Genomic DNA, 12,535 nt, shown 5'->3' on the forward strand with positions numbered 1-12,535 from the left:
TACCTTATAGCAGTGGTTCTCAACCTGTTAATTGTGAGCCGCAGATTGAGAACCACACCCCTCCACCCTAAAGACCACCACAGTCCCCTATGCCCAGAGCCCCTGTTCAGAGCAGGGCCAGGAGTAGAGCCCTTGGTACAGGCCAGGCAGCCGGACCCCAAATCCTGCTGTGTGGGGCTGGGCAGGAGCCAGAACTGGACCCCGCTCTGCAAGGCTGGGTAGCAGCCGGGATCCCCAGCACCGAGCCAGGAGCGGAGTGCCCAGCGGGGCCGGCAGCCAGCACACGAGAAGCGGGGCCAGGAGCAGAGCCCCACCTAAAACCTGGGGCAAACCCCTAGTTCCCAGAGCCCGCACACACACAAACCTACCCACAGACCCACTCTCTAGCCCTCTGCCCCACTGCGGCACTCACCAGCCCCCTGCTGGCAGGAGCGCTGGTGCAGGCTGCAAGACGCCAGCCCCGCCCCCTGCCAGACCAGAGTGGCAAATTTTGAAATTTTTTTTGCACATAGCTGGGCTGCAGCTGTCTGTTAATTGAGCCGCATGAGGGTCGCAGGCTGAGAACCGCTGCCTTATATATTATTTTAATTAATACAGATCTGGTAATGCACTAAATCACATTATTTTATAAACAACTTGTGATGCGGTATTCACACCACACTAGCCTAGGAAGGGTTAATGAGGCTGAGAAGGGGCCAGTTAAATGTATAGGTCACAACTGAGGGAAATTAGATGGCCTAAGTAACCCTGGACTGCTGATGAAGCCAAGCAGAAAAGGAACAGATGAGCCTAGTATAAAGCCAAGAAGATGGCAGCAGAAAAGGGCTGCAGTGGGGGAGTCTACAGCTATTCTCTGGACATAGGTGAGGGAAGGAAGGAAACCTAGGGGGAGAATAGGAACCCTGGGTATCCAGGCCATGAAGGAAGGGTTACCCAGAAGTGTGATGAAGCAGAAGCTTGAGAGAGGCAGAGTAGGAAAAGGCATTAGCGAAATGGCAGCAAGGTGAGATCTTGCAGATATTGGCTGCTGATTTGCAGGTCCCTAAGCTGGAACCAGGAGTAGAGGACAGGTCTGGGTTCCCCTGACAGCCACTGAGGGCAGCGGATTTGGAGACTGCCTGGGATGGTTTGTCCTTTGGGACTTTGATACCCTGGATAGGGGAAAACACATAGTGACTTTGTTGGAGGGGCAAGCTATGAGGAGGGAGCACCCGAGTCAGAGAGAGGGAGAGTGGTGCTGCTGGCAAACAACGGAAGGTGAGGTTGGATCTGGAAGAAGCTAATTTCCAAGCCGTCAGGAGAAGGCACCCTAGTAGAGAGTGTACCTCATGACATGACGTAATAGATTAGAAAAGTTCCATTTACATCTGATGACTCTGTTAACAGAAAAGTTTCTTCTACTAAAAAAAGGAGAGAGAGGGTGTGAGACACCAGTTAGAGATCTAGTCAATGGATTTCATGGGCCTCAAACTCCCACTATTAATCTGATATAGGAGAGTAACAGCAGTACCTGGCAAAGGGTAGCTGCGTGGGTGCTCTGAGCCTGAAGCACGTTTTGAAGCCAAGAACTTCTTTCTGCAGCTTTACTGGGGCTATGTCAACACTAGCACTTTTGTCATATAAATTATGCTGCACAGAGGTGTGAAAAAACACCCTGAGTGATGTAAGTTACACCGACAGAAGAGCCAGTGTGGACAGTGCTATGTCAGCGGAAGAGCGTTTCCCGCTGACATAGAGCTACTGCTGCTTGTTGGGGGTGGTTTAATTACATTGATGGGAGAGCTCTCTCCCATCACTATAGAGTGGCTAAATGGGAGATCTTACAGCGGTGCAGCTGCATCGGTACGCTTGTGCCACTGTGCTCTCTTGTGTAGACATGGACTGAATTTTGTCATATTTTCATAAGAACGGCCATACTGGGTCAGACCAAAGGTCCATCTAGCCCAGTATCCTGTTTTCTGACAGTGGCCAATGCCAGGTGCCCCAGAGGGAATGAACAGAACAGGTAATCATCAAGTGATCCATCCCCTGTCACTCATTCCCAGCTTCTGGCAAACAGAGGCTAGGGACACCATTCTTGCCCATCCTGGCTAATAGCCATTGGTGGACCTATCCTCCATGAATTTATCTAGTTCTTTTTTGATCCCTGTTATGGTCTTGGCCTTCACAACATCCTCTGGCAAGGAATTCCACAGGTTGACTGTGGATTCTGTGAAGAAATACTTCCTTTATTTGTTTTAAACCTGCTGCCTATTAATTTCATTTGGTGACTCCTAGTTCTTGTGTTATGAAAAGTAGTAAACAACACTTCCTTATCCACTTTCTCTACACCAGTCATGATTTTATAGACCTCAATCATATATCACCTTAGCTGTCTCTTTTCCAAGCTGAAAAGTCCCACTCTTATTAATCTCTCCTCATACCCCTATTCATTTTTGTTGCCCTTTTCTGAACCTTTTCCAATTCCAATATATCTTTTTTGAGGTGGGCGACCATATCTGCACACAGTATTCAAGATGTGGGCGTACCATGGATTTATATAGAGGCAACATGATATTTTCTGTCCTATTATCTATCCCTTTCTTAATTATTCCCAGCATTCTGTTTGCTTTTTTGACTGTTGCTGCACATTGCATGGATGTTTTCAGAGATCTGTCCACAGTGACTCCAAGAGCTCTTTCTTGAGTGGTAACAGCTAATTTAGACCCCATCATTTATATGTATAGTTGGGATTATGTTTTCCAATGTGCATTACTTTGCATTTATCAACACTGAATTTCATCTGCCATTTTGTTGCCCAGTCACCCAGTTTTGAGAGATCCTTTTATAACTATTCACAGTCTGCCTGGGACTTAACTATCTTGAGTAGTTTTGTATCATCTGCAAATTTTACCACCTCACTGTTTACCCCTTTTTCCAGATCATTTATGAATAAGTTGAATAGGACTGGAGCCAGTACAGACCTCTGGGGGACACCATTATTTACCTCTCTCCATTCTGAAAACTGACCATTTATTCCTACCTTTTGTTTCCTATCTTTTAACCAGTTACCAGTCCATGAGAGGACCTTCCCTTTTATTCCATGACTACTTACTTTGCTTAATAGCCTCCCTGAAAATCTAATATACTATATCCACTGGATCCCCCTTGTCCCTGTGCTTGTTGACCCCCCTCAAAGAATTGTAGTAGATTGGTGAGGCATGATTTTCCTTTGCAAAAGCCATGTTGGCTATTCTCCAACAAATTATGTTCATCTGTGTGTCTGACAATTTTGTTCTTTACTGTAGTTTCAACCAGTTTGCCCGGTACTGAAGTCAGGCTTACTGGCCTGTGGTTATCCTCCAGTCATTTGGTACAGAAGCTGATTTAAGCTGAGTTAGTAGTCCTGCAAGTTCACATTTGAGTTCCTTCAGAACATCTGGTCCTGGTGACTTATTACTATTTAGTTTATCAATTTGTTCCAAAACCTCCTCTAATGACACCTCAATCTGGGACAGTTCCTCAGATTTGTCACCTAAAAAGAATGGCTCAGGTTTGGGAATCTCCCTCACATCCTCAACCGTGAAGACCGATGCAAAGAATTCATTTGGTTTCTCCGCAATGGCCTTATTGTCCTTGAGTGCTCCTTTAGCAGCTCAATCGTCTAGTGGCCCCACTGGTTGTTTAGCAGGCTTCCTGCTTCTGATGTACTTAAAAAACATTTGCTATTACTTTTTGAATCTTTGGCTAGCTGTTCTTCACATTCTTTTTTGGCCTTCCTAATTATATTTTTACATTTCATTTGCCAGAGTTTATGCTCCTTTCTATTTTCCTCACTAGGATTTTACTTCCACTTTTTAAAGGATGCCTTTTTGCCTCTCACTGCTTCTTTTACTTTGTTTTTTAGCCATGGTGGCTCTTTTTTGGTTCTTTTACTATGTTTTTTAAGATGGGGTATACATTTAATTTGAACCTCTATTATGGTGTCTTTAAAAAGCTTCCATGCAGATTTCAGGGATTTCACTTTTGGCGTTGTACCTTTTAATTCCTGTTTAACTAACCTCCTAATTTTTGTGTAGTCCCCTTTCTGAAATTAAATGCTACAGTGTTGGGCCGCTGTGGTGTTTTCCCCACCACAGGGATGTTAAATATAATTATATTATGGTCACTATTACCAAGCGGTCCAGCTCTTGGACCTGATCCTGTGCTCCACTTAGGACTAAATCAAGAATTGCCTCTCCTTTTGTGCGTTCCAGGACTAGCTGCTCCAAGAAGCAGTCATTTAAGATATCAAGAAACTTTATCTCTGCATCCCTTCCTGAGGTGATATGTACCCAGTCAATATGGGGATAGTTGAAATCCCCCATTATTATTGAGTTTTTTATTTTAATAGCCTCTCTAATCTCCCTGAGCATTTTGCAATCACTATCACTATTCTGGTCAGGTGGTCGGTAATATATCCTTAGTGCTATATTCTTATTATAGAAGCATGAAATTACTATCCATAAAGATTTTATGGTACTGTTGGGTTCATTTAAGATTTTTACTTCATTTCATTCTACACTTTCTTTCACATGTAGTGCCACACCCCCACCAGCACAACCTGTTCTGTCCTTCCAATATATTTTGTACCCTAGTATTACTGTGTCCCATTGATTATACTTATTCCATCAAGTTTCTGTGATGCGTACTATATCAATGTCCTCATTTAATACTAGGCACTCTAGTTCATCCATTTTATTATTTAGACTTCTAGCATTGGTATATAAGCACTTTAAAAACTTGTCACTTTTTAGCTGTTTCCCATTACATGATGTAATTGAATGAGACTTTTTTTCATTTGACTGTTTCTTATTAGAGCCTACATGTATTTTATCATCTTCTATACTCTCTTCCTTACTAGGACATAGACAATCTCCATTGTCCCGTAAGGGATGTCTCTGTCCGAACTACATGCTCCTCCATACCTGTCGGCTTTCCTCCAGCCCTTAGTTTAAAAACTGCTCTTCGACCTTTTTAATTTTAAGTGCCAACAATCTGGTTCCATTTTGGTTTAGATGGAGCCCATCCTTCCTGTATAGGCTCCCCCTTTCCCAAAAGTTTCCCCAGTTCCTAATAAATCTAAACTTCTCCTCCCTACACCATCATCTCATCCACGCATTGAGACCCTGCAGTTCTGCCTGTCTAACTGGCCCTGTGCGTGGAACTGGAAGCATTTCAGAGAATGCTACCATGGAGGTCCTGGACTTCAATCTCTTACCTAGCAGCCTAACTTTGGCCTCCAGGAGCTCTCTCCTATCCCTCCCCCCTATGTCACTGATACCTATATTTACTATGACCACCGGCTCCTCCCCAGCACTACACATAAGTCTATCTAGATGTCTCGAGAGATCCGCAACCTTCACACCAGGTAGGCAAGTCACCATGCGGTTCTCCTGGTCATCGCAAACCCAGCTATCTATGTTTCTAATGATCGAATCACCCATTACTAATACCTGCCTCTTCCTAATAACTGAAATCATACAAGCAAAGTCCTTTTTACTTTTGTGCTTTTCTTGCTGCCTTGTCTGCTGTTTCCTCGTTAGCATTTAACAGCTGCAAAATGCCAGTTTTCAAAAAGCGATTGCCAGATGAGATGAGAAACAAATACAAACTTTGTATCATTGGATTATGGAATAGCATAATCTGCTCCCCATTCTTGCTAACTCATGAGTGTTTCAGTGTGGTTGGATCTCAGTTTTTCTCTTTTACCTTATGAGTGTCTAGCTGCTTCTTAAAATGTTTCCAAATGTCCAAGTATTTTCATGTTTAATCAAGGCACCACTGCTGTTGTACTCATTAAGAGTCAGGAGAGATTTTCTTGCTGCATATTGCACAAATTGCATAATGGCAATTGCACAAATGCTATATCTCTTAGGCCACTGTAGGAGAGATCATTTTTCAAAATTAATTTACATGGAATTCAGCTAAGTCATAGGTCTGAATTAATCCATAAAGCATTTAGGCTCTTATTCAGAAAAGTATCCCTATTCAGGGCGTGCTTTAGCTCCTGGTTAATCACTAGCCAAAATCCAGGGGAACATGCTGAAAAACAGTCTCTGTATTAGCCAGTGTGGGAGGGCAGTGTCGGTGCTCCATGCCCTGCCCCTTGACACAACCTATTTATTTGATATATCCATCTTAGGGTTTTGTACGGACTCCCATCACTGTCCTATGTGATCCTGATAGTGAGGATTGATCTATTTGCAGATACCAGAGTTAGCCTTTAATTAGTGTTTTAATTATATTTATCATTACTTAACATGCAGCAATATTTTAAGAAAGCTGGTATATAATTAATCTATTTATAGATATACTACTTAAGGAACTTCTTTATTGTTGTTTCAGAAGCAAAACCACAAAGATGTGAACCTGGGGAAGTGAAAACTCAAGGTGTCTGTAATAGTAAGTATTTTGTCTTGACTTTCAAGATTTTCTTTATACCCAGGACCTAATAATTTCAAGATTTTGTTATATTTTTTACATTTATTGTTGGTAAATGAAGTGTCTTGTCCTTTTTCCTAGAAGAAATTAAAACAGCATCGTTAGTAATCAGGTAAGAAACAGCTTGTATCTCAGGGTACGCCTGCACTGCAAAATAAAACAACTATGGAGGTGAGCCTCAGAGCCCAGGTCAACTGTCTTGGGCTCACAGAGCTCTCGCTACAGGTCTAAAAATAGCAGTGTAGGTGTTCCCACTTGGGTTGGAGCCCAGGGTCTGAGACATTCTGAAAGGAACTTTAAAATATTAAACTTATTTTTCAGGTTTAATAGTTTTATAATAAAAATTGAACTTTTAGTGCTTTTTCAGGCACTTATACCAAATACACATCTCAATGTCTATCCATGAAAGGAATACTGTCAACATATTTAGGGTTTTCCATTGCTTTGCGGAGGTGGAGGGGGTTCCAGTATAGATGTACCCTCAGTAAATATTTCTGTTTAGTCATAATCTATTATATTTATGTTTTTATTAATCTGGAGTTGCACATGTGCATCTGGCAATGTTTTCAGTGGAAATCCTTGGGGCCCTAAGATCTCTCCATATGATCTGTTGCAGGGCCTTAGATTGTAATTGCTGTGTAAAATGTGATTCACATTATGACTCCATACACAAGTACTAAATAAGTAATAATCATGGTTAATAATGTTGATTTACAAGTTACTTTGATTTGCAGATTCCTTTCGTACCTAAATGCTGGCTCTCAACAGCACCACTTTCTTGCAAACTCTGCTGCCTACAACTGTCCCACTACACTTAGACCATTCCTAGTTTTGTTTACAGGCTAAGTAGTTGTTCCTCTCAGCCAGTCGAATTGCTGTGCTTGTTACTTTTGGCTCTCTGGCAAGATTTTGTTGTTGCCTTTTATTTCACTCCATTTTACCTTCCTCCCCTCCCCTCTCTTGAAGAAGCTGTGGTAGTTTTGCTATCCAAATGTTCTTATAAAGAATATATCAAGTCTTCTTTAATTCTTTCACCCTTCCCTCCAGTCTATGAATAATCAATATCTGAAAAAGGACTTTTCTTATTTTAATAACGAGCAAAAAGAATTTTTTTTTCTCATTGTGATTCTCACCAGATTTCTTTATTTCACTGACTTTGTAAAATGTAATTTGCAAAAGAAGTCTATATATGGAAAGAGTAAACATTCTTACTTTTATAACTGATATTTAAAACTTTCTCAATGTGAGTTCAGTCAACATAAACTAATATTGATTCTCCTCAGAATGAAATTCACAAATTATGTTTTTGTTCTGTTTTTATTTGTACATTTTATGTTTTGTGGTAGGTAGACTGTTTCCTTCATCATCTCCATCCCCACCACCACCACCTCCTACTTCACTGGAAGTTGTGGCAGAGTTGGTTGAAGCCAGTGTTTACTTACGGTGTACTTTTGATGTTCCTCTTGCAAATAGTTCAGTGGGATTTATTGTAACTTGGTCCAGGCTGGCTTCTGAAGACTTCAAAGAAGAACTGAGACGAGAGACAACAGTTCAGGCATTCTCACTGTTAGAACTGGATGGCATAAACCTCAGACTCGGAGACAGGGTACGTTTAATAGAATCTTTTTGTATATTTGTAACTATATTATTGTCCTCAGTAGCCATTTTATCTACCAACCTATCATTTCATATATGCTCAGCAGATAGCAACAGTAAATATTAAAGGCAGGGTACCAACGTCTTTCTGTACAGATTTTCTTGGCAGCAGTCCTGTGCCTCCAGTTGTTGTTTATAATCAGTGATGCCAATCTGAGTGCAGAAACCTCATGGGTACATGAGTAGTGATTATGGCCATCATGGTCTTGGGGCTATCAGTCTATGTACAGTGTGCATTGTGCCCCTGTTAGCTTGAACTTGCATCTTTGCTACCTTCTACTGTGAGTTTGTAAAATCCTGTAAATAAAGTGAGTTTGGGATGGATCGGTATGGAGGTAAGAGCCTATAATGTCTAGCTGCTGCAGCAAGTGGTGCTCGTGATTCAGCACGAGGCACTTCTCCTCCTGAATTAGTAACAAACCACGGGTCTGATATAGTGGTCAGGCCAGTGTGTTGTTGGAGGATCTGTCTTTTTGGTTAGATGTAAAGTGAAACACTTGACGACTCATGAACATTAAGGGCTTGGTCCTGCATCATTAAAACCAATTAAAGTTACGCTGTTACTTCAGTGGGAGCAGGATAAAGCCCGCAGAACCCCCAGTACTTTTTATAAGAACAGAGGGGTTAACAACAAGATGCTTTCTATCCATCAATGTTAAAATTAGGGTTAATGCTCTCTCCTCACCCGCCCCCATAGGTGCTGGAACTAGGGGTGCTGGGGGTGCTGCTGGCTTGAAGTGGTTTCCATCATACACAAGGTATACAATTTGGTTCAATGGCTTTCAGCATCCCCACTATATAAATTGTTCCAGCACCCCCCTCCAAAAAATAAAAGATGTAAAAACATTTCCCTACCATTTTACCTGGGCTGTTCGGTAGTGACTTTGCATTAGTAGCCAATCAGAAGGCCAGTTGCTTAGTAGTCATGGTAAATTACCAATCCTACATAGGCCACATGGCCATTTAAAATACTGTTGTTCTGTTACTCCTGTTTTACCTTTGTTTGCAGATCTTCTGTAGCAGTTCTACTTTTTTCTTGGAAAAACCAGATATACAAAGCCCACCTGTTGAGAGCAGTGAATTTTTTGCGGGCATTAAGGTATTTTGGAAGGGAAACAATATTCTACTCTCTTGCAACAAAAGCTTTTCTAATTATTGTTGTTCATTACAGTTGTAGCAATATTGCAAATATTCTAAAAGATTATTTGCCTATTAAAAACTCTGGCATCAGTAGATGATGAAAGAACTCAATTTCAAATGCTGTTATTTCTTTTGTGCTTTTTTATTCTAATCACACTTGCTAAAGATGCTAAATGAAGAGAAGGTGGGACCAAGTAAGCAACAAGAAAATGTATGACCCCGGACACTCCGAATGGATTGATAGTGAACTAATAAGGAACAAACTTCAACTGTGCGGAGCTCAAGTTCCATGGGAGGTGGGGGAGGCAAAGTTGCCTCCTAAGCTACTTTTATGCCTCTGCAGTCACTGATGCCAGCTAGAATGGCCCCCTAGGGACTGTTCCACTGGCTAGGAATCAAGGCCACAATTCTGCACAGACTTATATACATGTGTAACTTTATGCACTGTGAATGAGATTACTCACAGTGTATAAAGTTAAGCACGTGCATAAATCTCGGCAGGATCAGGACCCATGTTCTACTAAGTTCTGCAGTATGCTTTGTGAAATGTGAACATATTTTCTTTTCCACACAATTTTTGCATGCACAATTGGATCCTGTATTGATAGCTCAATTTAAGCGTTCTTTGTAAATTAGCCCTAACCATATTCTCTTACGTGTACTATACAAGCAGAGGTGAAAGTAAGCCAGTATGGTCCGGTACGGTGTACCGGCAAGAGCCAGTACGCCGTGCCAGACCAGACCGACTTCCCCCGGCTGGCGCTTTAAAGGGCCCCGGGCTCCCCACAGCAGGAGGAGCCCCGGGCCTTTTAAAGCACGGCCAGAGCACTGCCGCCGCTACCCTGGGGCTCCAGCAGCGGGGCTCGGAGCTTTAAAGGGCCCTTTAAAGGGGGGCGCTTTAAAGGGCCCAGGGGCTCCGGCCGCTGCGGGGAGCCCTGGGCCCTTTAAAGCCCCTTCTCCCCGCCACCCCACCCCAAGCCCCACTGCCGGAGGCCCAGGGTAGCAGTGGCAGGGCTCCAGCTGCGCTTTAAAGGGCCTGGGGCTCAAACCGCTGCGGGGAGCCCCGGGCCCTTTAAAGCGCCCCCTGGGCTCTCCGCAGCAGCCGCAGCCCCCGGGCCCTTTTTTAAAGCGCCCCCCAAGCCTCACTGCTGGAGCCCCAGGGTAGCAGCGGCAGGGCACCGGCGGTGATTTAAAGAGCCAGGGGCTCCGGCCGCTGTGGGGAGCCCCGGGCCCTTTAAAGCACCCTCCCGAAGCCCCAGGGCTCCCGCAGTGGCCGGAGCCCCCGGGCCCTTTAAAGCACCACCCGAGCCCCGCAGCTGGAGCCCTGGGGTAGCAGCGGCAGGGCTCTCGCGGTGATTTAAAGGACCCGGAGTTCCGCTGCGGAAGTGGTGGCCAGAGTCTGGGGCCCTTTAAATCACCCCGGGGCTCCCAGCTGCCTCTGCAGCTGGTAGCTCCAGGGGTGATTTAAAGGGCGGGGGTATTTAAAGGCCCCGCCTCTTCCGGTTGAGGCCCCGCTCCCCCGCTCAGGACTCCGGAGTACTGGTAAGTCCTTTAAATTACTTTCACCCCTGTATACAAGGATCTATATTGCTAGTTTACAGAGACAGGTTCTAAGAGAAATATTATGTTTTGTTTTCTTCAGTATTTTGCTTTCACTAGGAGACGACTTTATAGACAGCATATTTGTTTTATACAGCTGTAAAAATTGTATTTTAACTTTTCAAAAGTTATACAGAAAATGCAATTTTGTGTTACTACTGTAGTTCACAGAGTAAGATAATCTCAAGTAAATATTTGCATTCTTAGTGTGCTTTTTTATATGCCAGCTGCATCCTGAGTCACTCAATATATCAGAAGATGGGAAAGAATACAGACTGACAATAGAAAGTAGAATTCCTATTTCTTGTCCCAAATTTAGCCAACTTGAAAATGACTGCAAAATCTCATTAAAATTAAATACTATTGATCAAGGTAAGTATTGTCCTAATTTTTATTATGTTTACCACTTTGAATATGTACTTCTAAACCTTCTCTTTAGATTTCAGATGTTTTTGGTGTGGTTATAAATTATGGGATATGTTATATAGTATATATTAGCACAAAAAAGTCAAAGGTCAAATCTGCTGCCATTCAAGGTCTTGGGAAGCAAAAGCCTGATCCAACACCCACTGCAATTAATAGAAGGCTTTCAGTTGACTCCTACAGGCAGTCCATCGGCCCCCCTGCCATTAACTTCAATGGGAACAGGACTGGACCCTGCGTTTGCACATTGCTAATTTTATCACATCAGCCAGTGCAAGCAAAGGAAATTCAGAATAAAAGATTCTCCCCATGACTCATTGCATTGCTCTTGCTTATTATAGCACTTAGTCCTGCAGTCTTTACTCTTAGCCATTATTATACTTTTTCTGCAGTTGAGCAGAACTCCTGTTGACTTCCATGAAAGTTTTGCTTGGGGAAAGACTGTAGGACTGGACCTGTGGTTTTGTGTATATGGTTATAGATGTAGAATCCAAGACCAATAACTTATCTGTGAATGGAGATCCAGATAGCTTTAGCATTACCAAAATATCAGGAAAGTAGAAGGCCTTACTGTTTCATTGTTTACTTACACAGTACCAGCAAAATCTTTATTGGTTTCTCAAGCAAACACTAAAGGGACAAAATACCTTCTGATTTGATTTTTCCTCTAAATGAGTCACTAATGATTGGTTTTCATTAAAACAGATAAAGAGCAGCTAGGTTTAAACTTGGCTCTTTCTTCCTGTGATGTGGATCTTCTTCAGAAACCCTGCATTAATGGAACCTGTAGCCAGGTTATTGTTCATTTCACTGCTGTGACAGATTTTGCTCAGGATGGAGACAGAGTTACCAAGATTATGGTGGAACCTATATTAAGTGACAATTTCCTGTGGAACCGCTACATCCCAGAAGGCATACAGGTTGAAAACCATCACATTAAAATCTTTTAAAAAAGAAAGGGCCAGCACCTCAGCTGGTATAAAATATTGAACCTCCACTGGCTTCAGTCAGGCTGTGTTGAATCACACTGTAATTTCTAATGGAGAAGTTTTCCATTTTCATTTGAATGGAACTATTTGTCTTTTGAATTAAAAAATATTAATATTTTAAAGCTAACTTGACCACTGAGAATAGTAAAAAATAAAATTTGGAAAGAGATTTGAAAATGGATTGATTATAAAGCAAACTGGTGTTTTAAGATCAGTAACTAATATGTGATATTAGTATTAGTACATAGATTATGTAATTTATTGCC

General features: G+C 42.4%; 1 protein-coding gene across 1 annotated transcript in view; it reads left to right on the plus strand.

Annotated features, from left to right (window-relative positions):
* The window catches only part of VWDE (von Willebrand factor D and EGF domains), a 76,532-nt gene that overhangs the window by 26,018 nt on the left and 37,979 nt on the right, over positions 1 to 12,535 (plus strand). Inside the window, exons 4-8 of the mRNA XM_073329669.1 lie at positions 6,367 to 6,423; positions 7,809 to 8,068; positions 9,128 to 9,217; positions 11,085 to 11,229; positions 11,986 to 12,200. Of these exons, the coding sequence (XP_073185770.1) occupies positions 6,367 to 6,423; positions 7,809 to 8,068; positions 9,128 to 9,217; positions 11,085 to 11,229; positions 11,986 to 12,200 (767 nt within the window). The remainder of the gene's footprint in view (positions 1 to 6,366; positions 6,424 to 7,808; positions 8,069 to 9,127; positions 9,218 to 11,084; positions 11,230 to 11,985; positions 12,201 to 12,535) is intronic.

This window comes from Lepidochelys kempii, chromosome 2 (assembly GCF_965140265.1).
Source record: "Lepidochelys kempii isolate rLepKem1 chromosome 2, rLepKem1.hap2, whole genome shotgun sequence".
In the NCBI taxonomy this organism is placed as follows: domain Eukaryota; kingdom Metazoa; phylum Chordata; order Testudines; family Cheloniidae; genus Lepidochelys; species Lepidochelys kempii.